General features: G+C 56.2%; 1 protein-coding gene across 1 annotated transcript in view; it reads right to left on the bottom strand.

Annotated features, from left to right (window-relative positions):
• The window catches only part of MUC16 (mucin 16, cell surface associated), an 88335-nt gene that overhangs the window by 40047 nt on the left and 20952 nt on the right, over positions 1–27336 (bottom strand). The window contains exons 3-17 of the mRNA XM_071577830.1: positions 4752–27308; positions 3972–4117; positions 3783–3850; positions 3301–3494; positions 3185–3211; positions 2809–2954; positions 2636–2703; positions 2036–2229; positions 1920–1946; positions 1535–1683; positions 1362–1429; positions 901–1073; positions 764–790; positions 386–531; positions 213–280 (exon numbers count right to left, since the gene is read on the bottom strand). Coding sequence (XP_071433931.1) covers positions 213–280; positions 386–531; positions 764–790; positions 901–1073; positions 1362–1429; positions 1535–1683; positions 1920–1946; positions 2036–2229; positions 2636–2703; positions 2809–2954; positions 3185–3211; positions 3301–3494; positions 3783–3850; positions 3972–4117; positions 4752–27308 — 24058 coding nt within the window. The remainder of the gene's footprint in view (positions 1–212; positions 281–385; positions 532–763; positions 791–900; positions 1074–1361; positions 1430–1534; positions 1684–1919; positions 1947–2035; positions 2230–2635; positions 2704–2808; positions 2955–3184; positions 3212–3300; positions 3495–3782; positions 3851–3971; positions 4118–4751; positions 27309–27336) is intronic.

The following is a 27336-nucleotide window of genomic DNA, read 5'->3' as shown; positions in this document are numbered from 1 at the left end:
CATTCCAGGGCTACTCCATCAGCACCGTGACATGAGAGGACAGGAACAAGGGGAAGATCAAAGACAGGAAGGTATGTGGGACAGGATCATGGGGCAATCAGAAATCAGGGAGCAGGTTGTGCTTTAGAAGGACAGGCACCAACAGAACAGACCACAATGGTTCCACTCCTCATTATAAGGGACATACAGAGAATTGTAAGCATGACCCATACCTGAAAGCTGTAGCCTCACATCCCTGAAAATCAGGCCCAATGGTGCTTTCCTTCATCAGGCGGTCGAGCTGCCAAGGGCAGAGGTTTCAGTTAAGCCATGAACATCTGCCAACACTCCCACCAATTCATTGGCAGGCTGGAGCAAGACAATATCCCAGTATTGGTCGACTTACCAAAGTGTTCATAACTCTCTGTGCAGACTTGAACTTTGCTGAGTCAGGCTTTTCCAGGTCAGAATTGTAGGGGAGGTTGGTGATGGTGAAGTTGACAGTGAAATGCTCAAGATTGGCAGCAGTTGTTGTTGGTGGATGGGTGGGAGCTGAAAGAAGCACAGATGGGGAGTGACAAGGGGCAAGATCCAGAGTGTCAGGGCTCTAGCTGGACAACCAGAGAGGTTTCCTTCCTGCACTACTTTCCACAGGAAATGTGTTCAAACTCCCTGTCTCCACCCAGGATCTCAACACCAGCCCCAGACTCCTCAACTCAAAAGAAGACTCCCCTTAATGCCCTTGCTGCCCTCTGAGCCCAGCCCACTCCTGCAATGTACTCACTGGGCAGCACTGGCTGTTCGTTGTAGCCTGGCAAAAGAGAGAGACAGAGGGTCAGCAGCTGGAGCTGGGCAAGGGGCAGCAGTGGGGGGTGGCTGCTGAGGGAGAGCAGAGGAGGCACAGAGAGGAGCGTAGGTCACCGTTGACGTAGAGACTGTCCTTGTCCAGGCTGTAGGGGCCCAGCTGGGTGATGCCTCCGGTCCTGTTGCTGACTTGGTGGTACAGCCCCACCCTGTCCAGAGGGGCAGCGGAGGGCTCCTTCCTGTAGGTGCACACGGCGTCCACCCGGGTCTCCTCCCTGTGACTGCCTGGCCTGGAACACACAGGGACAGCTCTCAGCACCCTCCTCTATTCCTTCTCCCCTCAGGGCTGAGTCTTGTGACTTCGGTGGCCCTTCTTGGTTGGACTTTATAGTCAATTTAGGGCTACAATATGAGCTTGTAGAGAGAATCATAAAGCATTAGAGGGGAGGCTCTAAGGAAAGAGGGCATCAGTTCAGAAGTCCTGTGTCCATAGTATTGGGATCAACTGAAGAGAAAAGGGATGGACCTCCAAATCTGAGCAATGGTCATTAAAGGGACACTGGGGTGAAACTTCATACCTGAAGGCTGTGGATTCACATCCATGGAAATCAGGCCCAATGGTGCTTTGCTTCAGCAGGCGGTCGAGCTGCCAAGGGCAGAGGTTTCACAGTTAAGACCTGAACAGTTCCCAGATTCTGCCTATTCATTGGCAAGCTGGAGCAAGACAATATCCCAGTGTTGGTTCACTTACCAAAGTGTTCATAACTCTTTGTGCAGACTTGAACTTTGCCGAGTCAGGGTTTTCCAGGTCAGAATTGTAGGGGAGGTTGGTGATGGTGAAGTTGACGGTGAAATGCTCCAGATTGGCAGCAGTTGTTGTTGTTGGTGGATGGGTGGGAGCTGGAAGAAACACAGATGGAGGAGAGTGATGAAAGGCAAGAGCCAAGGTTCGAAGGCTTTGGCAGGAAAAGAGCAGAGGATTTCTCCCAGCTCTGTTCTCCATTTGAAAGTCTTTCAGGATCCCTTCCTCTCCCCTGCATCTCAAGCCCCTGGCCCCAAACTTGTCTACTGAGGAGAAGACCCCCCCAAGATATTTACTCCCCTCTGAGCCCATCCTGTTCCTGCAAGGTACTCACTGGGCAGCAGTGGCTGTTCGTTGTAGCCTGGCAAAAGAGAGAGACAGAGGGTCAGCAGCTGGAGCTGGGCAAGGGGCAGCAGTGGGGGGTGGCTGCTGAGGGAGAGCAGAGGAGGCACAGAGAGGAGCGTAGGTCACCGTTGACGTAGAGACTGTCCTTGTCCAGGCTGTAGGGGCCCAGCTGGGTGATGCCTCTGGTCCTGTTGCTGACTTGGTGGTACAGCCCCACCCTGTCCAGAGGGGCAGCGGAGGGCTCCTTCCTGTAGGTGCACACGGCGTCCACCCGGGTCTGGTCCCTGTGACTGCCTGGCCTGGAACACACAGGGACAGCTCTCAGCACCCTCCTTTGCATCTCTACCCCTCAAAGGGCTTCATTGGCCATGGCTGTGAGAAGATGAACATTCTTCTTTTCCAAATGTCTATGTCTGGTGGCCAACCACTGCTCTCTACCTCCATTAACATCTTGAGGCTCTTTAGAAAACAGATCCAGGAATGACTTTAGAGTCATTCCAGGGCTACTCCATCAACACCATGAGTGGAGAGGACAGGAACAAGGGGAAGATCAAAGACAGAAAGGTATCTGGAACAAGATCATGCGAAAATCAGAAATCAGGGAGCACGTTGTGCTTTGGAACGACAGGCACCAACAGAACAGACCACAATGGTTCCACTCCTCATAATAAGGGACATACAGAGAATTGTAAGCATGACCCATACCTGAAAGCTGTAGCCTCACATCCCTGAAAATCAGGCCCAATGGTGCTTTTCTTCATCAGGCGGTCGAGCTGCCAAGGGCAGAGTTTTCAGTTAAGCTCTGAACATCTGCCAACACTCCCACCAATTCATTGGCAGGCTGGAGCAAGACAATATCCCAGTGTTGGTTCACTTACCAAAGTGTTCATAACTCTCTGTGCAGACTTGAACTTTGCTGAGTCAGGGTTTTCCAGGTCAGAATTGTAGGGGAGGTTGGTGATGGTGAAGTTGACAGTGAAATGCTCCAGATTGGCAGCAGTTGTTGTTGGTGGATGGGTGGGAGCTGGAAGAAGCAGAGATATGGAGTGATAAAGGTAAGAGTCAGGGGGTCAGGCTCCCAGCTGGACAACCAGAGATGTGTCCTCCCATCCCTTCTCTACATTAGAAAGGCTTTGAGGGTCCCTAAGATCCAAGGATCTCAAGCCCCTGGGTTAGCACTCATCTGTCTGAAAGAAGACCCCCCCCATATATTTGCTTCCCTCGTAGCCCAGCCCACTCCTGCAAGGTACTCACTGGGCAGCACTGGCTGTTCGTTGTAGCCTGGCAAAAGAGAGAGACAGAGGGTCAGCAGCTGGAGCTGGGCAAGGGGCAGCACTGGGGGGTGGCTGCTGAGGGAGAGCAGAGGAGGCACAGAGAGGAGCGTAGGTCACCGTTGACGTAGAGACTGTCCTTGTCCAGGCTGTAGGGGCCCAGCTGGGTGATGCCTCCGGTCCTGTTGCTGACTTGGTGGTACAGCCCCACCCTGTCCAGAGGGGCAGTGGAGGGCTCCTTCCTGTAGGTGCACACGGCGTCCACCCGGGTCTCATCCCTGTGACTGCCTGGCCTGGAACACACAGGAATATTATGGAGCACCAACCTCTGAGCCTTCTCCCCTCAAGGCCTGCCCTTGGGGCTTTTGTGGCACTTTCTTGGAGGACTTTGGACTCATCTTAGGTCTCCAATATCAGCATGAGGAAAGAACTGCACTGGAATAGAGCAGAGGCTCTAAGGCAGGAGGGCATCATTAGGGACATGCCGCCACTTTAGACTGGGCATCAACTGAAGAAAACAGGGACGGATCACGAAATCCGAGCAAGGGCCGTTCAAAGGGACACTGGGGCAAAACTGATACCTGAAGGCTGTGGATTCACATCCATGGAAATCAGGCCCAATGGTGCTTTGCTTCAGCAGGTGGTCGAGCTGCCAAGGGCAGAGGTTTCACAGTTAAGCCATAGAAGTTTCCTAGGTGAGGTTTCTGCGCTCCACCCAAGGTTAGGCGGTCAGAGGGGGTGAGGCAATGTCACAGTAATGATGCACTTACCAATGTGTTCATAACTCGTTGTGTAGAGTTGAACCTGGCTGAGTCAGGCTTTGCCAGGTCGGACATGTAGGGTAGGTTGGTGATGGTGAAGTTGACAGTGAAATGCTCCAGATTGGCAGCAGATGTTGTTGTTGGATGGGTGGGAGCTGCAAGAAGCGCAGATGGGGAGTGATAAGGGGCATGAGACAGAGGGTCAGGGCTTTGGCTGGACAAGCAGAGAGCTTGGAGATGGATCCTGCTGGTCCTGCTGTTTCCCATTGACATCTTTTCTGTCTTAGTTCACTATATGATGATGTGCTAAACTATTAATCTTTCCTTATTTTTTCTCTTTCCAGATATGATATAATAACAGTTACATTAAGAGTCATGTTATGCATTATACATAGAGAGAGAAAGAGAAAATAATTTATCTGTATAATCGTTACATTTATATCATATTGGAATATTTCTTCAGTGCATGTCTCTATTGGATGGTATTTGTATCTTTCAGTTTTAAAGGGAGGACACACAATCTTATGAATAATAATTCAGATTTTAGTAGAGCACCCAAAAAAAGCCAAACATTTCAAAAAAACAAAAATCAAATCCTTTCAAACAATGACAAAAACAGATCGATATTTCACGTGATAATGTAAAGCTGGACATAAAAAATTGATTTCAATTGTGCATAAGGTATAGATTAAATTATTTTAAAAAAAGACACAAAATAAAAAAATGTAAAATTATGAAAATAATTTTAAAAATTATAGTACTGTTCAATATTATTAATAAATTACTTACCAGTTTGGAAAGCAGAAGTAATATCAGGTATGACAGTACTTCCAGAATGCACAGTACTGCTGACAGCAGATGTCTGTGTACTATAGGAAGCTGTGCTGGAGGAAACAGAGAGGAAAGCTGTTGTTCCAGAAGCTCTGCTGGAGGTTTCTACTGTGGTGGACAGAAGTGTGGACGTAGTTTCAGCTGTAGATGTGGGTGTGAAAGCTGAAGAGATTACAGTAACTGTGTCAGTAGATCTGGACAAGGACACTGATGTGAAGGGATGCGGCTCTGTTGAGGTTCTCGCAGTGGTGGCCTCAAGGGTTGATGTTGCTGTGCGAGCAGCAACAGAGGTGGTGGCCGGCAGAGCGGTGGGTGTAGGTATGGTGAGAGCTGAGGAAGTGGTCCGAATAGTAGAGATAAGATGAAGACTGGAAGTATTCTCAGGAACTGGGCCTGTCGCAGCAGTAGAGGATGATGCTTGTGCAAAGACTGTGGTAGTGGCCTCTGTGGTGTCGGGAGCTTGAGTTGTGTCCCGGGCAGGAGTGGATGTTGCAGCTGTGCTGGAAGGGACTGCAGTGGTTGTTGCCGGAGCTGTGGTAGAGCTTGGTGTTGTGGTGGAGAGTGGTGTGGAGGTGGCCTCAAGAGTAGACATGGGTGGCCGAGTGGAAGAGGTTGAAGTCGGTGTTTCAGTGGATGTGGAGTGAGCGACTGCTGTGGAGGGTTCCCCCATTGTCGAGGTGATCGCAGTGGTGGCTTCAAGGGTTGAGGTGGCTGTACCTTCAGCGGTGGAGGTTATGGCTGGAGTAGAGCTGGGTGCAGTTGTGGTGAGAGCTGGGGAAGTGTTCTCCAGAGTAGAGCTGAGAGGAGGAGTGGTGGTGTTCACTGGAGTTGGGCTTGTTCCAGGACTAGAAGAGGACGTCTGTGCACGCACTGTGGTGGTCGCCCCTCTTGCCTCTGTTACTGCCAATGGGAATTGAGACGCAGTGGATATTCCAGCTGTGCTTGACGCCACTGAAGTGGTGGTTGCAGCAGTTGTGCTGGGGCTTTGTGCTGAGGTGGAGGTGAGTCTTCCAGTGTTGTCAAGAGTAGACAAGGGTGCTGAGGTGGAAGGGCTTGAAGCCAGAGTGTGAGGAGGTGTGGAGTGCGCAAGTGACGTGGAGGGCTGCGCCACTGTCGAGGTGGCGGCCGTGGTGGCCTCAAGGGTTGATGTTGCTGTGCGAGCAGCAGTAGAGGTGGTGGGCGGCAGAGAGGTGGGGGTAGGTGTGGTGAGAGCTGGGGAAGTGGTCTCCAGGGTAGAGGTGAGAGGAGGAGTGGAGGTATTCTCTGGGCTTGTGGCAGCAGAAGAAGACGAAGTTTGTGCCCGGAGAGTGGTAGTGGCCTCTGTTGTGTCGGGAGCTTGAGTTGTGTCCCGGGCAGGAGTGGATGTTGCAGCTGTGCTGGAAGGGACTGCAGTGGTTGTTGCAGGAGCTGTGGTAGAGCTTGGTGTTGTGGTGGAGAGTGGTGTGGAGGTGGCCTCAAGAGTAGACATGGGTGGCCGAGTGGAAGAGGTTGACGTCGGTGTTTCAGCGGATGTGGAGTGAGCGACTGCTGTGGAGGGTTCCCCCATTGTCGAGGTGATCGCAGTGGTGGCCTCAAGGGTTGATGTTGCTGTGCGAGCAGCAGTAGAGGTGGTGGCCGGTGGAGAGGTGGATGTAGGTGTGGTGAGAGCTGGGGAAGTGGTCTCCAGAGTAGAGGTGAGAGGAGGAGTGGAGGTATTCTCTGGGCTTGTCGCAGAAGAAGAAGACGAAGTTTCTTCCCGGAGCGTGGTAGTGGCCTCTGTGGTGTCGGGAGCTTGAGTTGTGCCAGGGGCACGAGTGGATGTTGCAGCTGTGCTGGAAGGGACTGCAGTGGTTGTTGCAGGAGCTGTGGTAGAGCTTGGTGTTGTGGTGGAGAGTGGTGTGGAGGTGGCCTCAAGAGTAGACATGGGTGGCCGAGTGGAAGAGGTTGACGTCGGTGTTTCAGTGGATGTGGAGTGAGCGACTGCTGTGGAGGGTTCCCCCATTGTCGAGGTGATCGCAGTGGTGGCTTCAAGGGTTGAGGTGGCTGTACCTTCAGCGGTGGAGGTTATGGCTGGAGTAGAGCTGGGTGCAGTTGTGGTGAGAGCTGGGGAAGTGTTCTCCAGAGTAGAGCTGAGAGGAGGAGTGGTGGTGTTCTCTGGAGCTGGGCTTGTTCCAGAACTAGAAGAGGACGTTTGTGCAAGCACTGTGGTGGTCGCCCCTCTTGCCTCTGTTACTGCCAATGGGAATTGAGACGCAGTGGATATTCCAGCTGTGCTTGACGCCACTGAAGTGGTGGTTGCAGCAGTTGTGCTGGGGCTTTGTGCTGAGGTGGAGGTGAGTCTTCCAGTGTTGTCAAGAGTAGACAAGGGTGCTGAGGTGGAAAGAGTTGAAGCCAGAGTGTGAGGAGGTGTGGAGTGTGCAAGTGACGTGGAGGGCTGCGCCACTGTCGAGGTGGCGGCCGTGGTGGCCTCAAGGGTTGATGTTGCTGTGCGAGCAGCAGTAGAGGTGGTGGGCGGCAGAGAGGTGGGGGTAGGTGTGGTGAGAGCTGGGGAAGTGGTCTCCAGGGTAGAGGTGAGAGGAGGAGTGGAGGTATTCTCTGGGCTTGTGGCAGGAGAAGAAGACGAAGGTTGTGCCCGGAGAGTGGTAGTGGCCTCTGTTGTGTCGGGAGCTTGAGTTGTGTCCCAGGCAGGAGTGGATGTTGCAGCTGTGCTGGAAGGGACTGCAGTGGTTGTTGCAGGAGCTGTGGTAGAGCTTGGTGTTGTGGTGGAGAGTGGTGTGGAGGTGGCCTCAAGAGTAGACATGGGTGGCCGAGTGGAAGAGGTTGACGTCGGTGTTTCAGTGGATGTGGAGTGAGCGACTGCTGTGGAGGGTTCCCCCATTGTCGAGGTGATCGCAGTGGTGGCTTCAAGGGTTGAGGTGGCTGTACCTTCAGCGGTGGAGGTTATGGCTGGAGTAGAGCTGGGTGCAGTTGTGGTGAGAGCTGGAGAAGTGTTCTCCAGAGTAGAGCTGAGAGGAGGAGTGGTGGTGTTCTCTGGAGCTGGGCTTGTCCCTGAACTAGGAGAGGACGTTTGTGCAAGCACTGTGGTGGTCGCCCCTCTTGCCTCTGTTACTGCCAATGGGATTTGAGGCGCAGTGGATATTCCAGCTGTGCTTGACGCCACTGAAGTGGTGGTTGCAGCAGTTGTGCTGGGGCTTTGTGCTGAGGTGGAGGTGAGTCTTCCAGTGTTGTCAAGAGTAGACAAGGGTGCTGAGGTGGAAAGAGTTGAAGCCAGAGTGTGAGGAGGTGTGGAGTGCGCAAGTGACGTGGAGGGCTGCGCCACTGTCGAGGTGGCGGCCGTGGTGGTCTCAAGGGTTGATGTTACTGTGTGAGCAGCAGTAGAGGTGGTGGGCGGCAGAGAGGTGGGGGTAGGTGTGGTGAGAGCTGGGGAAGTGGTCTCCAGAGTAGAGGTGAGAGGAGGAGTGGAGGTATTCTCTGGGCTTGTGGCAGGAGAAGAAGACGAAGTTTGTGCCCGGAGAGTGGTAGTGGCCTCTGTTGTGTCGGGAGCTTGAGTTGTGTCCCGGGCAGGAGTGGATGTTGCAGCTGTGCTGGAAGGGACTGCAGTGGTTGTTGCAGGAGCTGTGGTAGAGCTTGGTGTTGTGGTGGAGAGTGGTGTGGAGGTGGCCTCAAGAGTAGACATGGGTGGCCGAGTGGAAGAGGTTGAAGTCGGAGTTTCAGCGGATGTGGAGTGAGCGACTGCTGTGGAGGGTTCCCCCATTGTCGAGGTGATCGCAGTGGTGGCCTCAAGGGTTGATGTTGCTGTGCGAGCAGCAGTAGAGGTGGTGGCCGGTGGAGAGGTGGATGTAGGTGTGGTGAGAGCTGGGGAAGTGGTCTCCAGAGTAGAGGTGAGAGGAGGAGTGGAGGTATTCTCTGGGCTTGTCGCAGAAGAAGAAGACGAAGTTTCTTCCCGGAGCGTGGTAGTGGCCTCTGTGGTGTCGGGAGCTTGAGTTGTGCCAGGGGCACGAGTGGATGTTGCAGCCGTGCTGGAAGGGACTGCAGTGGTTGTTGCAGGAGCTGTGGTAGAGCTTGGTGTTGTGGTGGAGAGTGGTGTGGAGGTGGCCTCAAGAGTAGACATGGGTGGCCGAGTGGAAGAGGTTGACGTCGGTGTTTCAGTGGATGTGGAGTGAGCGACTGCTGTGGAGGGTTCCCCCATTGTCGAGGTGATCGCAGTGGTGGCTTCAAGGGTTGAGGTGGCTGTACCTTCAGCGGTGGAGGTTATGGCTGGAGTAGAGCTGGGTGGAGTTGTGGTGAGAGCTGGGGAAGTGTTCTCCAGAGTAGAGCTGAGAGGAGGAGTGGTGGTGTTCTCTGGAGTTGGGCTTGTCCCAGGACTAGAAGAGGACGTCTGTGCACGCACTGTGGTGGTCGCCCCTCTTGCCTCTGTTACTGCCAATGGGAATTGAGACGCAGTGGATATTCCAGCTGTGCTTGACGCCACTGAAGTGGTGGTTGCAGCAGTTGTGCTGGGGCTTTGTGCTGAGGTGGAGGTGAGTCTTCCAGTGTTGTCAAGAGTAGACAAGGGTGCTGAGGTGGAAAGAGTTGAAGCCAGAGTGTGAGGAGGTGTGGAGTGTGCAAGTGACGTGGAGGGCTGCGCCACTGTCGAGGTGGCGGCCGTGGTGGCCTCAAGGGTTGATGTTGCTGTGCGAGCAGCAGTAGAGGTGGTGGGCGGCAGAGAGGTGGGTGTAGGTGTGGTGAGAGCTGGGGAAGTGGTCTCCAGGGTAGAGGTGAGAGGAGGAGTGGAGGTATTCTCTGGGCTTGTGGCAGGAGAAGAAGACGAAGGTTGTGCCCGGAGAGTGGTAGTGGCCTCTGTTGTGTCGGGAGCTTGAGTTGTGTCCCAGGCAGGAGTGGATGTTGCAGCTGTGCTGGAAGGGACTGCAGTGGTTGTTGCAGGAGCTGTGGTAGAGCTTGGTGTTGTGGTGGAGAGTGGTGTGGAGGTGGCCTCAAGAGTAGACATGGGTGGCCGAGTGGAAGAGGTTGACGTCGGTGTTTCAGTGGATGTGGAGTGAGCGACTGCTGTGGAGGGTTCCCCCATTGTCGAGGTGATCGCAGTGGTGGCTTCAAGGGTTGAGGTGGCTGTACCTTCAGCGGTGGAGGTTATGGCTGGAGTAGAGCTGGGTGCAGTTGTGGTGAGAGCTGGAGAAGTGTTCTCCAGAGTAGAGCTGAGAGGAGGAGTGGTGGTGTTCTCTGGAGCTGGGCTTGTCCCTGAACTAGGAGAGGACGTTTGTGCAAGCACTGTGGTGGTCGCCCCTCTTGCCTCTGTTACTGCCAATGGGATTTGAGGCGCAGTGGATATTCCAGCTGTGCTTGACGCCACTGAAGTGGTGGTTGCAGCAGTTGTGCTGGGGCTTTGTGCTGAGGTGGAGGTGAGTCTTCCAGTGTTGTCAAGAGTAGACAAGGGTGCTGAGGTGGAAAGAGTTGAAGCCAGAGTGTGAGGAGGTCTGGAGTGCGCAAGTGACGTGGAGGGCTGCGCCACTGTCGAGGTGGCGGCCGTGGTGGTCTCAAGGGTTGATGTTACTGTGTGAGCAGCAGTAGAGGTGGTGGGCGGCAGAGAGGTGGGGGTAGGTGTGGTGAGAGCTGGGGAAGTGGTCTCCAGAGTAGAGGTGAGAGGAGGAGTGGAGGTATTCTCTGGGCTTGTGGCAGGAGAAGAAGACGAAGTTTGTGCCCGGAGAGTGGTAGTGGCCTCTGTTGTGTCAGGAGCTTGAGTTGTGTCCCGGGCAGGAGTGGATGTTGCAGCTGTGCTGGAAGGGACTGCAGTGGTTGTTGCAGGAGCTGTGGTAGAGCTTGGTGTTGTGGTGGAGAGTGGTGTGGAGGTGGCCTCAAGAGTAGACATGGGTGGCCGAGTGGAAGAGGTTGAAGTCGGAGTTTCAGCGGATGTGGAGTGAGCGACTGCTGTGGAGGGTTCCCCCATTGTCGAGGTGATCGCAGTGGTGGCCTCAAGGGTTGATGTTGCTGTGCGAGCAGCAGTGGAGGTGGTGGCCGGTGGAGAGGTGGATGTAGGTGTGGTGAGAGCTGGGGAAGTGGTCTCCAGAGTAGAGGTGAGAGGAGGAGTGGAGGTATTCTCTGGGCTTGTCGCAGAAGAAGAAGACGAAGTTTCTTCCCGGAGCGTGGTAGTGGCCTCTGTGGTGTCGGGAGCTTGAGTTGTGCCAGGGGCACGAGTGGATGTTGCAGCCGTGCTGGAAGGGACTGCAGTGGTTGTTGCAGGAGCTGTGGTAGAGCTTGGTGTTGTGGTGGAGAGTGGTGTGGAGGTGGCCTCAAGAGTAGACATGGGTGGCCGAGTGGAAGAGGTTGACGTCGGTGTTTCAGTGGATGTGGAGTGAGCGACTGCTGTGGAGGGTTCCCCCATTGTCGAGGTGATCGCAGTGGTGGCTTCAAGGGTTGAGGTGGCTGTACCTTCAGCGGTGGAGGTTATGGCTGGAGTAGAGCTGGGTGGCGTTGTGGTGAGAGCTGGGGAAGTGGTCTCCAGAGTAGAGCTGAGAGGAGGAGTGGTGGTGTTCTCTGGAGTTGGGCTTGTTCCAGGACTAGAAGAGGACGTTTGTGCAAGCACTGTGGTGGTCGCCCCTCTTGCCTCTGTTACTGCCAATGGGAATTGAGGCGCAGTGGATATTCCAGCTGTGCTTGACGCCACTGAAGTGGTGGTTGCAGCAGTTGTGCTGGGGCTTTGTGCTGAGGTGGAGGTGAGTCTTCCAGTGTTGTCAAGAGTAGACAAGGGTGCTGAGGTGGAAAGAGTTGAAGCCAGAGTGTGAGGAGGTGTGGAGTGTGCAAGTGACGTGGAGGGCTGCGCCACTGTCGAGGTGGCGGCCGTGGTGGCCTCAAGGGTTGATGTTGCTGTGCGAGCAGCAGTAGAGGTGGTGGGCGGCAGAGAGGTGGGGGTAGGTGTGGTGAGAGCTGGGGAAGTGGTCTCCAGGGTAGAGGTGAGAGGAGGAGTGGAGGTATTCTCTGGGCTTGTGGCAGGAGAAGAAGACGAAGTTTGTGCCCGGCGAGTGGTAGTGGCCTCTGTTGTGTCGGGAGCTTGAGTTGTGTCCCGGGCAGGAGTGGATGTTGCAGCTGTGCTGGAAGGGACTGCAGTGGTTGTTACAGGAGCTGTGGTAGAGCTTGGTGTTGTGGTGGAGAGTGGTGTGGAGGTGGCCTCAAGAGTAGACATGGGTGGCCGAGTGGAAGAGGTTGAAGTCGGTGTTTCAGTGGATGTGGAGTGAGCGACTGCTGTGGAGGGTTCCCCCATTGTCGAGGTGATCGCAGTGGTGGCTTCAAGGGTTGAGGTGGCTGTACCTTCAGCGGTGGAGGTTATGGCTGGAGTAGAGCTGGGTGCAGTTGTGGTGAGAGCTGGGGAAGTGTTCTCTAGAGTAGAGCTGAGAGGAGGAGTGGTGGTGTTCTCTGGAGTTGGGCTTGTCCCAGGACTAGAAGAGGACGTTTGTGCAAGCACTGTGGTGGTCGCCCCTCTTGCCTCTGTTACTGCCAATGGGATTTGAGGCGCAGTGGATATTCCAGCTGTGCTTGACGCCACTGAAGTGGTGGTTGCAGCAGTTGTGCTGGGGCTTTGTGCTGAGGTGGAGGTGAGTCTTCCAGTGTTGTCAAGAGTAGACAAGGGTGCTGAGGTGGAAAGAGTTGAAGCCAGATTGTGAGGAGGTGTGGAGTGCGCAAGTGACGTGGAGGGCTGCGCCACTGTCGAGGTGGCGGCCATGGTGGCCTCAAGGGTTGATGTTGCTGTGCGAGCAGCAGTAGAGGTGGTGGGCGGCAGAGAGGTGGGGGTAGGTGTGGTGAGAGCTGGGGAAGTGGTCTCCAGGGTAGAGGTGAGAGGAGGAGTGGAGGTATTCTCTGGGCTTGTGGCAGGAGAAGAAGACGAAGTTTGTGCCCGGAGCGTGGTAGTGGCCTCTGTGGTGTCGGGAGCTTGAGTTGTGCCAGGGGCACGAGTGGATGTTGCAGCTGTGCTGGAAGGGACTGCAGTGGTTGTTGCAGGAGCTGTGGTAGAGCTTGGTGTTGTGGTGGAGAGTGGTGTGGAGGTGGCCTCAAGAGTAGACATGGGTGGCCGAGTGGAAGAGGTTGAAGTCGGTGTTTCAGTGGATGTGGAGTGAGCGACTGCTGTGGAGGGTTCCCCCATTGTCGAGGTGATCGCAGTGGTGGCTTCAAGGGTTGAGGTGGCTGTACCTTCAGCGGTGGAGGTTATGGCTGGAGTAGAGCTGGGTGGAGTTGTGGTGAGAGCTGGGGAAGTGTTCTCCAGAGTAGAGCTGAGAGGAGGAGTGGTGGTGTTCTCTGGAGTTGGGCTTGTTCCAGAACTAGAAGAGGACGTCTGTGCAAGCACTGTGGTGGTCGCCCCTCTTGCCTCTGTTACTGCCAATGGGATTTGAGGCGCAGTGGATATTCCAGCTGTGCTTGACGCCACTGAAGTGGTGGTTGCAGCAGTTGTGCTGGGGCTTTGTGCTGAGGTGGAGGTGAGTCTTCCAGTGTTGTCAAGAGTAGACAAGGGTGCTGAGGTGGAAGGGCTTGAAGCCAGAGTGTGAGGAGGTGTGGAGTGCGCAAGTGACGTGGAGGGCTGCGCCACTGTCGAGGTGGCGGCCGTGGTGGCCTCAAGGGTTGATGTTGCTGTGCGAGCAGCAGTAGAGGTGGTGGGCGGCAGAGAGGTGGGGGTAGGTGTGGTGAGAGCTGGGGAAGTGGTCTCCAGGATAGAGATGAGAGGAGGAGTGGAGGTATTCTCTGGGCTTGTGGCAGGAGAAGAAGACGAAGTTTGTGCCCGGAGAGTGGTAGTGGCCTCTGTTGTGTCAGGAGCTTGAGTTGTGTCCCGGGCAGGAGTGGATGTTGCAGCTGTGCTGGAAGGGACTGCAGTGGTTGTTGCAGGAGCTGTGGTAGAGCTTGGTGTTGTGGTGGAGAGTGGTGTGGAGGTGGCCTCAAGAGTAGACATGGGTGGCCGAGTGGAAGAGGTTGAAGTCGGTGTTTCAGCGGATGTGGAGTGAGCGACTGCTGTGGAGGGTTCCCCCATTGTCGAGGTGATCGCAGTGGTGGCCTCAAGGGTTGATGTTACTGTGCGAGCAGCAGTAGAGGTGGTGGCCGGTGGAGAGGTGGGTGTAGGTGTGGTGAGAGCTGGGGAAGTGGTCTCCAGAGCAGAGGTGAGAGGAGGAGTGGAGGTATTGTCTGGGCTTGTCGCAGAAGAAGAAGACAAAGTTTCTTCCCGGAGCGTGGAAGTGGCCTCTGTGGTGTCGGGAGCTTGAGTTGTGCCAGGGGCACGAGTGGATGTTGCAGCTGTGCTGGAAGGGACTGCAGTGGTTGTTGCAGGAGCTGTGGTAGAGCTTGGTGTTGTGGTGGAGAGTGGTGTGGAGGTGGCCTCAAGAGTAGACATGGGTGGCCGAGTGGAAGAGGTTGAAGTCGGTGTTTCAGTGGATGTGGAGTGAGCGACTGCTGTGGAGGGTTCCCCCATTGTCGAGGTGATCGCAGTGGTGGCTTCAAGGTTTGAGGTGGCTGTACCTTCAGCGGTGGAGGTTATGGCTGGAGTAGAGCTGGGTGCAGTTGTGGTGAGAGCTGGAGAAGTGTTCTCCAGAGTAGAGCTGAGAGGAGGAGTGGTGGTGTTCTCTGGAGCTGGGCTTGTTCCAGAACTAGAAGAGGACGTTTGTGCAAGCACTGTGGTGGTCGCCCCTCTTGCCTCTGTTACTGCCAATGGGAATTGAGACGCAGTGGATATTCCAGCTGTGCTTGACGGCACTGCAGTGGTGGTTGCAGCAGTTGTGCTGGGGCTTTGTGCTGAGGTGGAGGTGAGTCTTCCAGTGTTGTCAAGAGTAGACAAGGGTGCTGAGGTGGAAGGGCTTGAAGCCAGAGTGTGAGGAGGTGTGGAGTGCGCAAGTGACGTGGAGGGCTGCGCCACTGTCGAGGTGGCGGCCGTGGTGGCCTCAAGGGTTGATGTTGCTGTGCGAGCAGCAGTAGAGGTGGTGGGCGGCAGAGAGGTGGGGGTAGGTGTGGTGAGAGCTGGGGAAGTGGTCTCCAGGGTAGAGGTGATAGGAGGAGTGGAGGTATTCTCCGGGCTTGTGGCAGGAGAAGAAGACGAAGTTTGTGCCCGGAGAGTGGTAGTGGCCTCTGTTGTCTCGGGAGCTTGAGTTGTGCCAGGGGCACGAGTGGATGTTGCAGCTGTGCTGGAAGGGACTGCAGTGGTTGTTGCAGGAGCTGTGGTAGAGCTTGGTGTTGTGGTGGAGAGTGGTGTGGAGGTGGCCTCAAGAGTAGACATGGGTGGCCGAGTGGAAGAGGTTGAAGTCGGTGTTTCAGTGGATGTGGAGTGAGCGACTGCTGTGGAGGGTTCCCCCATTGTCGAGGTGATCGCAGTGGTGGCTTCAAGGGTTGAGGTGGCTGTACCTTCAGCGGTGGAGGTTATGGCTGGAGTAGAGCTGGGTGGAGTTGTGGTGAGAGCTGGGGAAGTGTTCTCCAGAGTAGAGCTGAGAGGAGAAGTGGTGGTGTTCTCTGGAGCTGGGCTTGTTCCAGAACTAGAAGAGGACGTTTGTGCAAGCACTGTGGTGGTCGCCCCTCTTGCCTCTGTTACTGCCAATGGGAATTGAGACGCAGTGGATATTCCAGCTGTGCTTGACGGCACTGCAGTGGTGGTTGCAGCAGTTGTGCTGGGGCTTTGTGCTGAGGTGGAGGTGAGTCTTCCAGTGTTGTCAAGAGTAGACAAGGGTGCTGAGGTGGAAGGGCTTGAAGCCAGAGTGTGAGGAGGTGTGGAGTGCGCAAGTGACGTGGAGGGCTGCGCCACTCTCGAGGTGGCGGCCGTGGTGGCCTCAAGGGTTGATGTTGCTGTGCGAGCAGCAGTAGAGGTGGTGGGCGGCAGAGAGGTGGGGGTAGGTGTGGTGAGAGCTGGGGAAGTGGTCTCCAGGGTAGAGGTGATAGGAGGAGTGGAGGTATTCTCCGGGCTTGTGGCAGGAGAAGAAGACGAAGTTTGTGCCCGGAGAGTGGTAGTGGCCTCTGTGGTGTCGGGAGCTTGAGTTGTGTCCCGGGCAGGAGTGGATGTTGCAGCTGTGCTGGAAGGGAGTGCAGTGGTTGTTGCAGGAGCTGTGGTAGAGCTTGGTGTTGTGGTGGAGAGTGGTGTGGAGGTGGCCTCAAGAGTAGACATGGGTGGCCGAGTGGAAGAGGTTGAAGTCGGTGTTTCAGCGGATGTGGAGTGAGCGACTGCTGTGGAGGGTTCCCCCATTGTCGAGGTGATCGCAGTGGTGGCCTCAAGGGTTGATGTTACTGTGCGAGCAGCAGTAGAGGTGGTGGCCGGTGGAGAGGTGGATGTAGGTGTGGTGAGAGCTGGGGAAGTGGTCTCCAGAGTAGAGGTGAGAGGAGGAGTGGAGGTATTCTCTGGGCTTGTCGCAGAAGAAGAAGACGAAGTTTCTTCCCGGAGCGTGGTAGTGGCCTCTGTGGTGTCGGGAGCTTGAGTTGTGCCAGGGGCACGAGTGGATGTTGCAGCTGTGCTGGAAGGGAGTGCAGTGGTTGTTGCAGGAGCTGTGGTAGAGCTTGGTGTTGTGGTGGAGAGTGGTGTGGAGGTGGCCTCAAGAGTAGACATGGGTGGCCGAGTGGAAGAGGTTGACGTCGGTGTTTCAGTGGATGTGGAGTGAGCGACTGCTGTGGAGGGTTCCCCCATTGTCGAGGTGATCGCAGTGGTGGCCTCAGGGGTTGAGGTGGCTGTACCTTCAGCGGTGGAGGTTATGGCTGGAGTAGAGCTGGGTGCAGTTGTGGTGAGAGCTGGGGAAGTGTTCTCCAGAGTAGAGCTGAGAGGAGGAGTGGTGGTGTTCTCTGGAGCTGGGCTTGTTCCAGAACTAGAAGAGGACGTCTGTGCAAGCACTGTGGTGGTCGCCCCTCTTGCCTCTGTTACTGCCAATGGGAATTGAGACGCAGTGGATATTCCAGCTGTGCTTGACGCCACTGAAGTGGTGGTTGCAGCAGTTGTGCTGGGGCTTTGTGCTGAGGTGGAGGTGAGTCTTCCAGTGTTGTCAAGAGTAGACAAGGGTGCTGAGGTGGAAGGGCTTGAAGCCAGAGTGTGAGGAGGTGTGGAGTGCGCAAGTGACGTGGAGGGCTGCGCCACTGTCGAGGTGGCGGCCGTGGTGGCCTCAAGGGTTGATGTTGCTGTGCGAGCAGCAGTAGAGGTGGTGGGCGGCAGAGAGGTGGGGGTAGGTGTGGTGAGAGCTGGGGAAGTGGTCTCCAGGATAGAGGTGAGAGGAGGAGTGGAGGTATTCTCTGGGCTTGTGGCAGGAGAAGAAGACGAAGTTTGTGCCCGGAGAGTGGTAGTGGCCTCTGTTGTCTCGGGAGCTTGTGTTGTGTCCCGGGCAGGAGTGGATGTTGCAGCTGTGCTGGAAGGGAGTGCAGTGGTTGTTGCAGGAGCTGTGGTAGAGCTTGGTGTTGTGGTGGAGAGTGGTGTGGAGGTGGCCTCAAGAGTAGACATGGGTGGCCGAGTGGAAGAGGTTGAAGTCGGTGTTTCAGCGGATGTGGAGTGAGCGACTGCTGTGGAGGGTTCCCCCATTGTCGAGGTGATTGCAGTGGTGGCCTCAAGGGTTGATGTTACTGTGCGAGCAGCAGTAGAGGTGGTGGCCGGTGGAGAGGTGGATGTAGGTGTGGTGAGTGCTGGGGAAGTGGTCTCCAGAGTAGAGGTGAGAGGAGGAGTGGAGGTATTCTCTGGGCTTGTCGCAGAAGAAGAAGACGAAGTTTGTGCCCGGAGAATGGTAGTGGCCTCTGTGGTGTCGGGAGCTTGAGTTGTGCCAGGGGCACGAGTGGATGTTGCAGCTGTGCTGGAAGGGACTGCAGTGGTTGTTGCAGGAGCTGTGGTAGAGCTTGGTGTTGTGGTGGAGAGTGGTGTGGAGGTGGCCTCAAGAGTAGACATGGGTGGCCGAGTGGAAGAGGTTGAAGTCGCCGTTTCAGTGGATGTGGAGTGAGCGACTGCTGTGGAGGGTTCCCCCATTGTCGAGGTGATCGCAGTGGTGGCTTCAAGGTTTGAGGTGGCTGTACCTTCAGCGGTGGAGGTTATGGCTGGAGTAGAGCTGGGTGGAGTTGTGGTGAGAGCTGGGGAAGTGTTCTCCAGAGTAGAGCTGAGAGGAGGAGTGGTGGTGTTCTCTGGAGTTGGGCTTGTTCCAGAACTAGAAGAGGACGTCTGTGCAAGCACTGTGGTGGTCGCCCCTCTTGCCTCTGTTACTGCCAATGGGATTTGAGGCGCAGTGGATATTGCAGCTGTGCTTGACGCCACTGAAGTGGTGGTTGCAGCAGTTGTGCTGGGGCTTTGTGCTGAGGTGGAGGTGAGTCTTCCAGTGTTGTCAAGAGTAGACAAGGGTGCTGAGGTGGAAGGGCTTGAAGCCAGAGTGTGAGGAGGTGTGGAGTGCGCAAGTGACGTGGAGGGCTGCGCCACTGTCGAGGTGGCGGCCGTGGTGGCCTCAAGGGTTGATGTTGCTGTGCGAGCAGCAGTAGAGGTGGTGGGCGGCAGAGAGGTGGGGGTAGGTGTGGTGAGAGCTGGGGAAGTGGTCTCCAGGATAGAGATGAGAGGAGGAGTGGAGGTATTCTCTGGGCTTGTGGCAGGAGAAGAAGACGAAGTTTGTGCCCGGAGAGTGGTAGTGGCCTCTGTTGTCTCGGGAGCTTGAGTTGTGTTCCGGGCAGGAGTGGATGTTGCAGCTGTGCTGGAAGGGACTGCAGTGGTTGTTGCAGGAGCTGTGGTAGAGCTTGGTGTTGTGGTGGAGAGTGGTGTGGAGGTGGCCTCAAGAGTAGACATGGGTGGCCAAGTGGAAGAGGTTGAATTCGGTGTTTCAGCGGATGTGGAGTGAGCGACTGCTGTGGAGGGTTCCCCCATTGTCGAGGTGATCGCAGTGGTGGCCTCAAGGGTTGATGTTGCTGTGCGAGCAGCAGTAGAGGTGGTGGCCGGTGGAGAGGTGGATGTAGGTGTGGTGAGAGCTGGGGAAGTGGTCTCCAGAGTAGAGGTGAGAGGAGGAGTGGAGGTATTGTCTGGGCTTGTCGCAGAAGAAGAAGACAAAGTTTCTTCCCGGAGCGTGGTAGTGGCCTCTGTGGTGTCGGGAGCTTGAGTTGTGCCAGGGGCACGAGTGGATGTTGCAGCTGTGCTGGAAGGGAGTGCAGTGGTTGTTGCAGGAGCTGTGGTAGAGCTTGGTGTTGTGGTGGAGAGTGGTGTGGAGGTGGCCTCAAGAGTAGACATGGGTGGCCGAGTGGAAGAGGTTGAAGTCGGTGTTTCAGTGGATGTGGAGTGAGCGACTGCTGTGGAGGGTTCCCCCATTGTCGAGGTGATCGCAGTGGTGGCTTCAAGGTTTGAGGTGGCTGTACCTTCAGCGGTGGAGGTTATGGCTGGAGTAGAGCTGGGTGGAGTTGTGGTGAGAGCTGGGGAAGTGTTCTCCAGAGTAGAGCTGAGAGGAGGAGTGGTGGTGTTCTCTGGAGCTGGGCTTGTTCCAGAACTAGAAGAGGACGTTTGTGCAAGCACTGTGGTGGTCGCCCCTCTTGCCTCTGTTACTGCCAATGGGAATTGAGACGCAGTGGATATTGCAGCTGTGCTTGACGGCACTGCAGTGGTGGTTGCAGCAGTTGTGCTGGGGCTTTGTGCTGAGGTGGAGGTGAGTCGTCCAGTGTTGTCAAGAGTAGACAAGGGTGCTGAGGTGGAAGGGCTTGAAGCCAGAGTGTGAGGAGGTGTGGAGTGCGCAAGTGACGTGGAGGGCTGCGCCACTGTCGAGGTGGCGGCTGTGGTGGCCTCAAGGGTTGATGTTGCTGTGCGAGCAGCAGTAGAGGTGGTGGGCGGCAGAGAGGTGGGGGTAGGTGTGGTGAGAGCTGGGGAAGTGGTCTCCAGGGTAGAGGTGATAGGAGGAGTGGAGGTATTCTCCGGGCTTGTGGCAGGAGAAGAAGACGAAGTTTGTGCCCGGAGAGTGGTAGTGGCCTCTGTGGTGTCGGGAGCTTGAGTTGTGTCCCGGGCAGGAGTGGATGTTGCAGCTGTGCTGGAAGGGAGTGCAGTGGTTGTTGCAGGAGCTGTGGTAGAGCTTGGTGTTGTGGTGGAGAGTGGTGTGGAGGTGGCCTCAAGAGTAGACATGGGTGGCCGAGTGGAAGAGGTTGAAGTCGGTGTTTCAGCGGATGTGGAGTGAGCGACTGCTGTGGAGGGTTCCCCCATTGTCGAGGTGATCGCAGTGGTGGCCTCAAGGGTTGATGTTACTGTGCGAGCAGCAGTAGAGGTGGTGGCCGGTGGAGAGGTGGATGTAGGTGTGGTGAGAGCTGGGGAAGTGGTCTCCAGAGTAGAGATGAGAGGAGGAGTGGAGGTATTCTCTGGGCTTGTCGCAGAAGAAGAAGACGAAGTTTCTTCCCGGAGCGTGGTAGTGGCCTCTGTGGTGTCGGGAGCTTGAGTTGTGCCAGGGGCACGAGTGGATGTTGCAGCTGTGCTGGAAGGGAGTGCAGTGGTTGTTGCAGGAGCTGTGGTAGAGCTTGGTGTTGTGGTGGAGAGTGGTGTGGAGGTGGCCTCAAGAGTAGACATGGGTGGCCGAGTGGAAGAGGTTGACGTCGGTGTTTCAGTGGATGTGGAGTGAGCGACTGCTGTGGAGGGTTCCCCCATTGTCGAGGTGATCGCAGTGGTGGCCTCAGGGGTTGAGGTGGCTGTACCTTCAGCGGTGGAGGTTATGGCTGGAGGAGAGCTGGGTGCAGTTGTGGTGAGAGCTGGGGAAGTGTTCTCCAGAGTAGAGCTGAGAGGAGGAGTGGTGGTGTTCTCTGGAGCTGGGCTTGTTCCAGAACTAGAAGAGGACGTTTGTGCAAGCACTGTGGTGGTCGCCCCTCTTGCCTCTGTTACTGCCAATGGGAATTGAGACGCAGTGGATATTCCAGCTGTGCTTGACGCCACTGAAGTGGTGGTTGCAGCAGTTGTGCTGGGGCTTTGTGCTGAGGTGGAGGTGAGTCTTCCAGTGTTGTCAAGAGTAGACAAGGGTGCTGAGGTGGAAGGGCTTGAAGCCAGAGTGTGAGGAGGTGTGGAGTGCGCAAGTGACGTGGAGGGCTGCGTCACTGTCGAGGTGGCGGGGGTGGTGGCCTCAAGGGTTGATGTTGCTGTGCGAGCAGCAGTAGAGGTGGTGGGCGGCAGAGAGGTGGGGGTAGGTGTGGTGAGAGCTGGGGAAGTGGTCTCCAGAGTAGAGGTGAGAGGAGGAGTGGAGGTATTCTCCGGGCTTGTGGCAGGAGAAGAAGACGAAGTTTGTGCCCGGAGAGTGGTAGTGGCCTCTGTTGTGTCAGGAGCTTGAGTTGTGTCCCGGGCAGGAGTGGATGTTGCAGCTGTGCTGGAAGGGACTGCAGTGGTTGTTGCAGGAGCTGTGGTAGAGCTTGGTGTTGTGGTGGAGAGTGGTGTGGAGGTGGCCTCAAGAGTAGACATGGGTGGCCGAGTGGAAGAGGTTGAAGTCGGTGTTTCAGTGGATGTGGAGTGAGCGACTGCTGTGGAGGGTTCCCCCATTGTCGAGGTGATCGCAGTGGTGGCCTCAAGGGTTGATGTTGCTGTGCGAGCAGCAGTAGAGGTGGTGGCCGGTGGAGAGGTGGATGTAGGTGTGGTGAGAGCTGGGGAAGTGGTCTCCAGAGTAGAGGTGAGAGGAGGAGTGGAGTTATTCTCTGGGCTTGTCGCAGAAGAAGATGACGAAGTTTGTGCCCGGAGAATGGTAGTGGCCTCTGTGTTGTCAGGAGCTTGAGTTGTGCCAGGGGCACGAGTGGATGTTGCAGCTGTGCTGGAAGGGACTGCAGTGGTTGTTGCAGGAGCTGTGGTAGAGCTTGGTGTTGTGGTGGAGAGTGGTGTGGAGGTGGCCTCAAGAGTAGACATGGGTGGCCGAGTGGAAGAGGTTGACGTCGGTGTTTCAGTGGATGTGGAGTGAGCGACTGCTGTGGAGGGTTCCCCCATTGTCGAGGTGATCGCAGTGGTGGCTTCAAGGGTTGAGGTGGCTGTACCTTCAGCGGTGGAGGTTATGGCTGGAGTAGAGCTGGGTGGAGTTGTGGTGAGAGCTGGGGAAGTGTTCTCCAGAGTAGAGCTGAGAGGAGGAGTGGTGGTGTTCTCTGGAGCTGGGCTTGTTCCAGAACTAGAAGAGGACGTTTGTGCAAGCACTGTGGTGGTCGCCCCTCTTGCCTCTGTTACTGCCAATGGGAATTGAGACGCAGTGGATATTCCAGCTGTGCTTGACGGCACTGCAGTGGTGGTTGCAGCAGTTGTGCTGGGGCTTTGTGCTGAGGTGGAGGTGAGTCTTCCAGTGTTGTCAAGAGTAGACAAGGGTGCTGAGGTGGAAGGGCTTGAAGCCACAGTGTGAGGAGGTGTGGAGTGCGCAAGTGACGTGGAGGGCTGCGCCACTGTCGAGGTGGCGGCCGTGGTGGCCTCAAGGGTTGATGTTGCTGTGCGAGCAGCAGTAGAGGTGGTGGGCGGCAGAGAGGTGGGGGTAGGTGTGGTGAGAGCTGGGGAAGTGGTCTCCAGAGTAGAGGTGAGAGGAGGAGTGGAGGTATTCTCTGGGCTTGTGGCAGGAGAAGAAGACGAAGTTTGTGCCCGGAGAGTGGTAGTGGCCTCTGTTGTGTCAGGAGCTTGAGTTGTGTCCCGGGCAGGAGTGGATGTTGCAGCTGTGCTGGAAGGGACTGCAGTGGTTGTTGCAGGAGCTGTGGTAGAGCTTGGTGTTGTGGTGGAGAGTGGTGTGGAGGTGGCCTCAAGAGTAGACATGGGTGGCCGAGTGGAAGAGGTTGAAGTCGCCGTTTCAGCGGATTTGGAGTGAGCGACTGCTGTGGAGGGTTCCCCCATTGTCGAGGTGATCGCAGTGGTGGCCTCAAGGGTTGATGTTACTGTGCGAGCAGCAGTAGAGGTGGTGGCCGGTGGAGAGGTGGATGTAGGTGTGGTGAGAGCTGGGGAAGTGGTCTCCAGAGTAGAGGTGAGAGGAGGAGTGGAGGTATTCTCTGGGCTTGTCGCAGAAGAAGAAGACGAAGTTTCTTCCCGGAGCGTGGTAGTGGCCTCTGTGGTGTCGGGAGCTTGAGTTGTGCCAGGGGCACGAGTGGATGTTGCAGCTGTGCTGGAAGGGACTGCAGTGGTTGTTGCAGGAGCTGTGGTAGAGCTTGGTGTTGTGGTGGAGAGTGGTGTGGAGGTGGCCTCAAGAGTAGACATGGGTGGCCGAGTGGAAGAGGTTGAAGTCGCCGTTTCAGTGGATGTGGAGTGAGCGACTGCTGTGGAGGGTTCCCCCATTGTCGAGGTGATCGCAGTGGTGGCTTCAAGGTTTGAGGTGGCTGTACCTTCAGCGGTGGAGGTTATGGCTGGAGTAGAGCTGGGTGCAGTTGTGGTGAGAGCTGGGGAAGTGTTCTCCAGAGTAGAGCTGAGAGGAGGAGTGGTGGTGTTCTCTGGAGCTGGGCTTGTTCCAGAACTAGAAGCGGACGTCTGTGCAAGCACTCTGGTGGTCGCCCCTCTTGCCTCTGTTACTGCCAATGGGAATTGAGACGCAGTGGATATTCCAGCTGTGCTTGACGCCACTGCAGTGGTGGTTGCAGCAGTTGTGCTGGGGCTTTGTGCTGAGGTGGAGGTGAGTCTTCCAGTGTTGTCAAGAGTAGACAAGGGTGCTGAGGTGGAAGGGCTTGAAGCCACAGTGTGAGGAGGTGTGGAGTGCGCAAGTGACGTGGAGGGCTGCGCCACTGTCGAGGTGGCGGCTGTGGTGGCCTCAAGGGTTGATGTTGCTGTGCGAGCAGCAGTAGAGGTGGTGGGCGGCAGAGAGGTGGGGGTAGGTGTGGTGAGAGCTGGGGAAGTGGTCTCCAGGGTAGAGGTGATAGGAGGAGTGGAGGTATTCTCCGGGCTTGTGGCAGGAGAAGAAGACGAAGTTTGTGCCCGGAGAGTGGTAGTGGCCTCTGTGGTGTCGGGAGCTTGAGTTGTGTCCCGGGCAGGAGTGGATGTTGCAGCTGTGCTGGAAGGGAGTGCAGTGGTTGTTGCAGGAGCTGTGGTAGAGCTTGGTGTTGTGGTGGAGAGTGGTGTGGAGGTGGCCTCAAGAGTAGACATGGGTGGCCGAGTTGAAGAGGTTGAAGTCGCAGTTTCAGCGGATGTGGAGTGAGCGACTGCTGTGGAGGGTTCCCCCATTGTCGAGGTGATCGCAGTGGTGGCCTCAAGGGTTGATGTTGCTGTGCGAGCAGCAGTAGAGGTGGTGGCCGGTGGAGAGGTGGATGTAGGTGTGGTGAGAGCTGGGGAAGTGGTCTCCAGAGTAGAGGTGAGAGGAGGAGTGGAGGTATTCTCTGGGCTTGTCGCAGAAGAAGAAGACGAAGTTTCTTCCCGGAGCGTGGTAGTGGCCTCTGTGGTGTCGGGAGCTTGAGTTGTGCCAGGGGCACGAGTGGATGTTGCAGCTGTGCTGGAAGGGACTGCAGTGGTTGTTGCAGGAGCTGTGGTAGAGCTTGGTGTTGTGGTGGAGAGTGGTGTGGAGGTGGCCTCAAGAGTAGACATGGGTGGCCGAGTGGAAGAGGTTGAAGTCGCCGTTTCAGTGGATGTGGAGTGAGCGACTGCTGTGGAGGGTTCCCCCATTGTCGAGGTGATCGCAGTGGTGGCTTCAAGGTTTGAGGTGGCTGTACCTTCAGCGGTGGAGGTTATGGCTGGAGTAGAGCTGGGTGGAGTTGTGGTGAGAGCTGGGGAAGTGTTCTCCAGAGTAGAGCTGAGAGGAGGAGTGGTGGTGTTCTCTGGAGTTGGGCTTGTTCCAGAACTAGAAGAGGACGTCTGTGCAAGCACTGTGGTGGTCGCCCCTCTTGCCTCTGTTACTGCCAATGGGAATTGAGACGCAGTGGATATTGCAGCTGTGCTTGACGCCACTGAAGTGGTGGTTGCAGCAGTTGTGCTGGGGCTTTGTGCTGAGGTGGAGGTGAGTCTTCCAGTGTTGTCAAGAGTAGACAAGGGTGCTGAGGTGGAAGGGCTTGAAGCCACAGTGTGAGGAGGTGTGGAGTGCGCAAGTGACGTGGAGGGCTGCGCCACTGTCGAGGTGGCGGCCGTGGTGGCCTCAAGGGTTGATGTTGCTGTGCGAGCAGCAGTAGAGGTGGTGGGCGGCAGAGAGGTGGGGGTAGGTGTGGTGAGAGCTGGGGAAGTGGTCTCCAGGGTAGAGGTGATAGGAGGAGTGGAGGTATTCTCTGGGCTTGTGGCAGGAGAAGAAGACGAAGTTTGTGCCCGGAGAGTGGTAGTGGCCTCTGTTGTCTCGGGAGCTTGAGTTGTGTCCCGGGCAGGAGTGGATGTTGCAGCTGTGCTGGAAGGGACTGCAGTGGTTGTTGCAGGAGCTGTGGTAGAGCTTGGTGTTGTGGTGGAGAGTGGTGTGGAGGTGGCCTCAAGAGTAGACATGGGTGGCCGAGTGGAAGAGGTTGAAGTCGGTGTTTCAGCGGATGTGGAGTGAGCGACTGCTGTGGAGGGTTCCCCCATTGTCGAGGTGATTGCAGTGGTGGCCTCAAGGGTTGATGTTGCTGTGCGAGCAGCAGTAGAGGTGGTGGCCGGTGGAGATTTGGATGTAGGTGTGGTGAGAGCTGGGGAAGTGGTCTCCAGAGTAGAGGTGAGAGGAGGAGTGGAGGTATTCTCTGGGCTTGTCGCAGAAGAAGAAGACGAAGTTTCTTCCCGGAGCGTGGTAGTGGCCTCTGTGGTGTCGGGAGCTTGAGTTGTGCCAGGGGCACGAGTGGATGTTGCAGCTGTGCTGGAAGGGACTGCAGTGGTTGTTGCAGGAGCTGTGGTAGAGCTTGGTGTTGTGGTGGAGAGTGGTGTGGAGGTGGCCTCAAGAGTAGACATGGGTGGCCGAGTGGAAGAGGTTGAAGTCGCCGTTTCAGTGGATGTGGAGTGAGCGACTGCTGTGGAGGGTTCCCCCATTGTCGAGGTGATCGCAGTGGTGGCTTCAAGGTTTGAGGTGGCTGTACCTTCAGCGGTGGAGGTTATGGCTGGAGTAGAGCTGGGTGCAGTTGTGGTGAGAGCTGGGGAAGTGTTCTCCAGAGTAGAGCTGAGAGGAGGAGTGGTGGTGCTCTCTGGAGCTGGGCTTGTTCCAGAACTAGAAGAGGACGTTTGTGCACGCACTGTGGTGGTCGCCCCTCTTGCCTCTGTTACTGCCAATGGGAATTGAGACGCAGTGGATATTTCAGCTGTGCTTGACGCCACTGCAGTGGTGGTTGCAGCAGTTGTGCTGGGGCTTTGTGCTGAGGTGGAGGTGAGTCTTCCAGTGTTGTCAAGAGTAGACAAGGGTGCTGAGGTGGAAGGGCTTGAAGCCAGAGTGTGAGGAGGTGTGGAGTGCGCAAGTGACGTGGAGGGCTGCGCCACTGTCGAGGTGGCGGCCGTGGTGGCCTCAAGGGTTGATGTTGCTGTGCGAGCAGCAGTAGAGGTGGTGGGCGGCAGAGAGGTGGATGTAGGTGTGGTGAGAGCTGGGGAAGTGGTCTCCAGGGTAGAGGTGAGAGGAGGAGTGGAGGTATTCTCTGGGCTTGTGGCAGAAGAAGAAGACGAAGTTTGTGCCCGGAGCGTGGTAGTGGCCTCTGTGGTGTCGGGAGCTTGAGTTGTGTCCCGGGCAGGAGTGGATGTTGCAGCTGTGCTGGAAGGGACTGCAGTGGTTGTTGCAGGAGCTGTGGTAGAGCTTGGTGTTGTGGTGGAGAGTGGTGTGGAGGTGGCCTCAAGAGTAGACATGGGTGGCCGAGTGGAAGAGGTTGAAGTCGGTGTTTCAGCGGATGTGGAGTGAGCGACTGCTGTGGAGGGTTCCCCCATTGTCGAGGTGATCGCAGTGGTGGCTTCAAGGGTTGAGGTGGCTGTACCTTCAGCGGTGGAGGTTATGGCTGGAGTAGAGCTGGGTGGAGTTGTGGTGAGAGCTGGGGAAGTGTTCTCCAGAGTAGAGCTGAGAGGAGGAGTGGTGGTGTTCTCTGGAGCTGGGCTTGTTCCAGAACTAGAAGAGGACGTTTGTGCAAGCACTGTGGTGGTCGCCCCTCTTGCCTCTGTTACTGCCAATGGGAATTGAGACGCAGTGGATATTCCAGCTGTGCTTGACGGCACTGCAGTGGTGGTTGCAGCAGTTGTGCTGGGGCTTTGTGCTGAGGTGGAGGTGAGTCTTCCAGTGTTGTCAAGAGTAGACAAGGGTGCTGAGGTGGAAGGGCTTGAAGCCAGAGTGTGAGGAGGTGTGGAGTGCGCAAGTGACGTGGAGGGCTGCGCCACTGTCGAGGTGGCGGCTGTGGTGGCCTCAAGGGTTGATGTTGCTGTGCGAGCAGCAGTAGAGGTGGTGGGCAGCAGAGAGGTGGGGGTAGGTGTGGTGAGAGCTGGGGAAGTGGTCGCCAGGGTAGAGGTGATAGGAGGAGTGGAGGTATTCTCTGGGCTTGTGGCAGGAGAAGAAGACGAAGTTTGTGCCCGGAGAGTGGTAGTGGCCTCTGTGGTGTCGGGAGCTTGAGTTGTGTCCCGGGCAGGAGTGGATGTTGCAGCTGTGCTGGAAGGGACTGCAGTGGTTGTTGCAGGAGCTGTGGTAGAGCTTGGTGTTGTGGTGGAGAGTGGTGTGGAGGTGGCCTCAAGAGTAGACATGGGTGGCCGAGTGGAAGAGGTTGAAGTCGGTGTTTCAGCGGATGTGGAGTGAGCGACTGCTGTGGAGGGTTCCCCCATTGTCGAGGT

The sequence above is a fragment of the Pithys albifrons genome, chromosome 27, assembly GCF_047495875.1.
Source record: "Pithys albifrons albifrons isolate INPA30051 chromosome 27, PitAlb_v1, whole genome shotgun sequence".
Lineage (NCBI taxonomy): Eukaryota > Metazoa > Chordata > Aves > Passeriformes > Thamnophilidae > Pithys > Pithys albifrons.
This window is presented reverse-complemented; position numbering and strand designations above follow the sequence as displayed.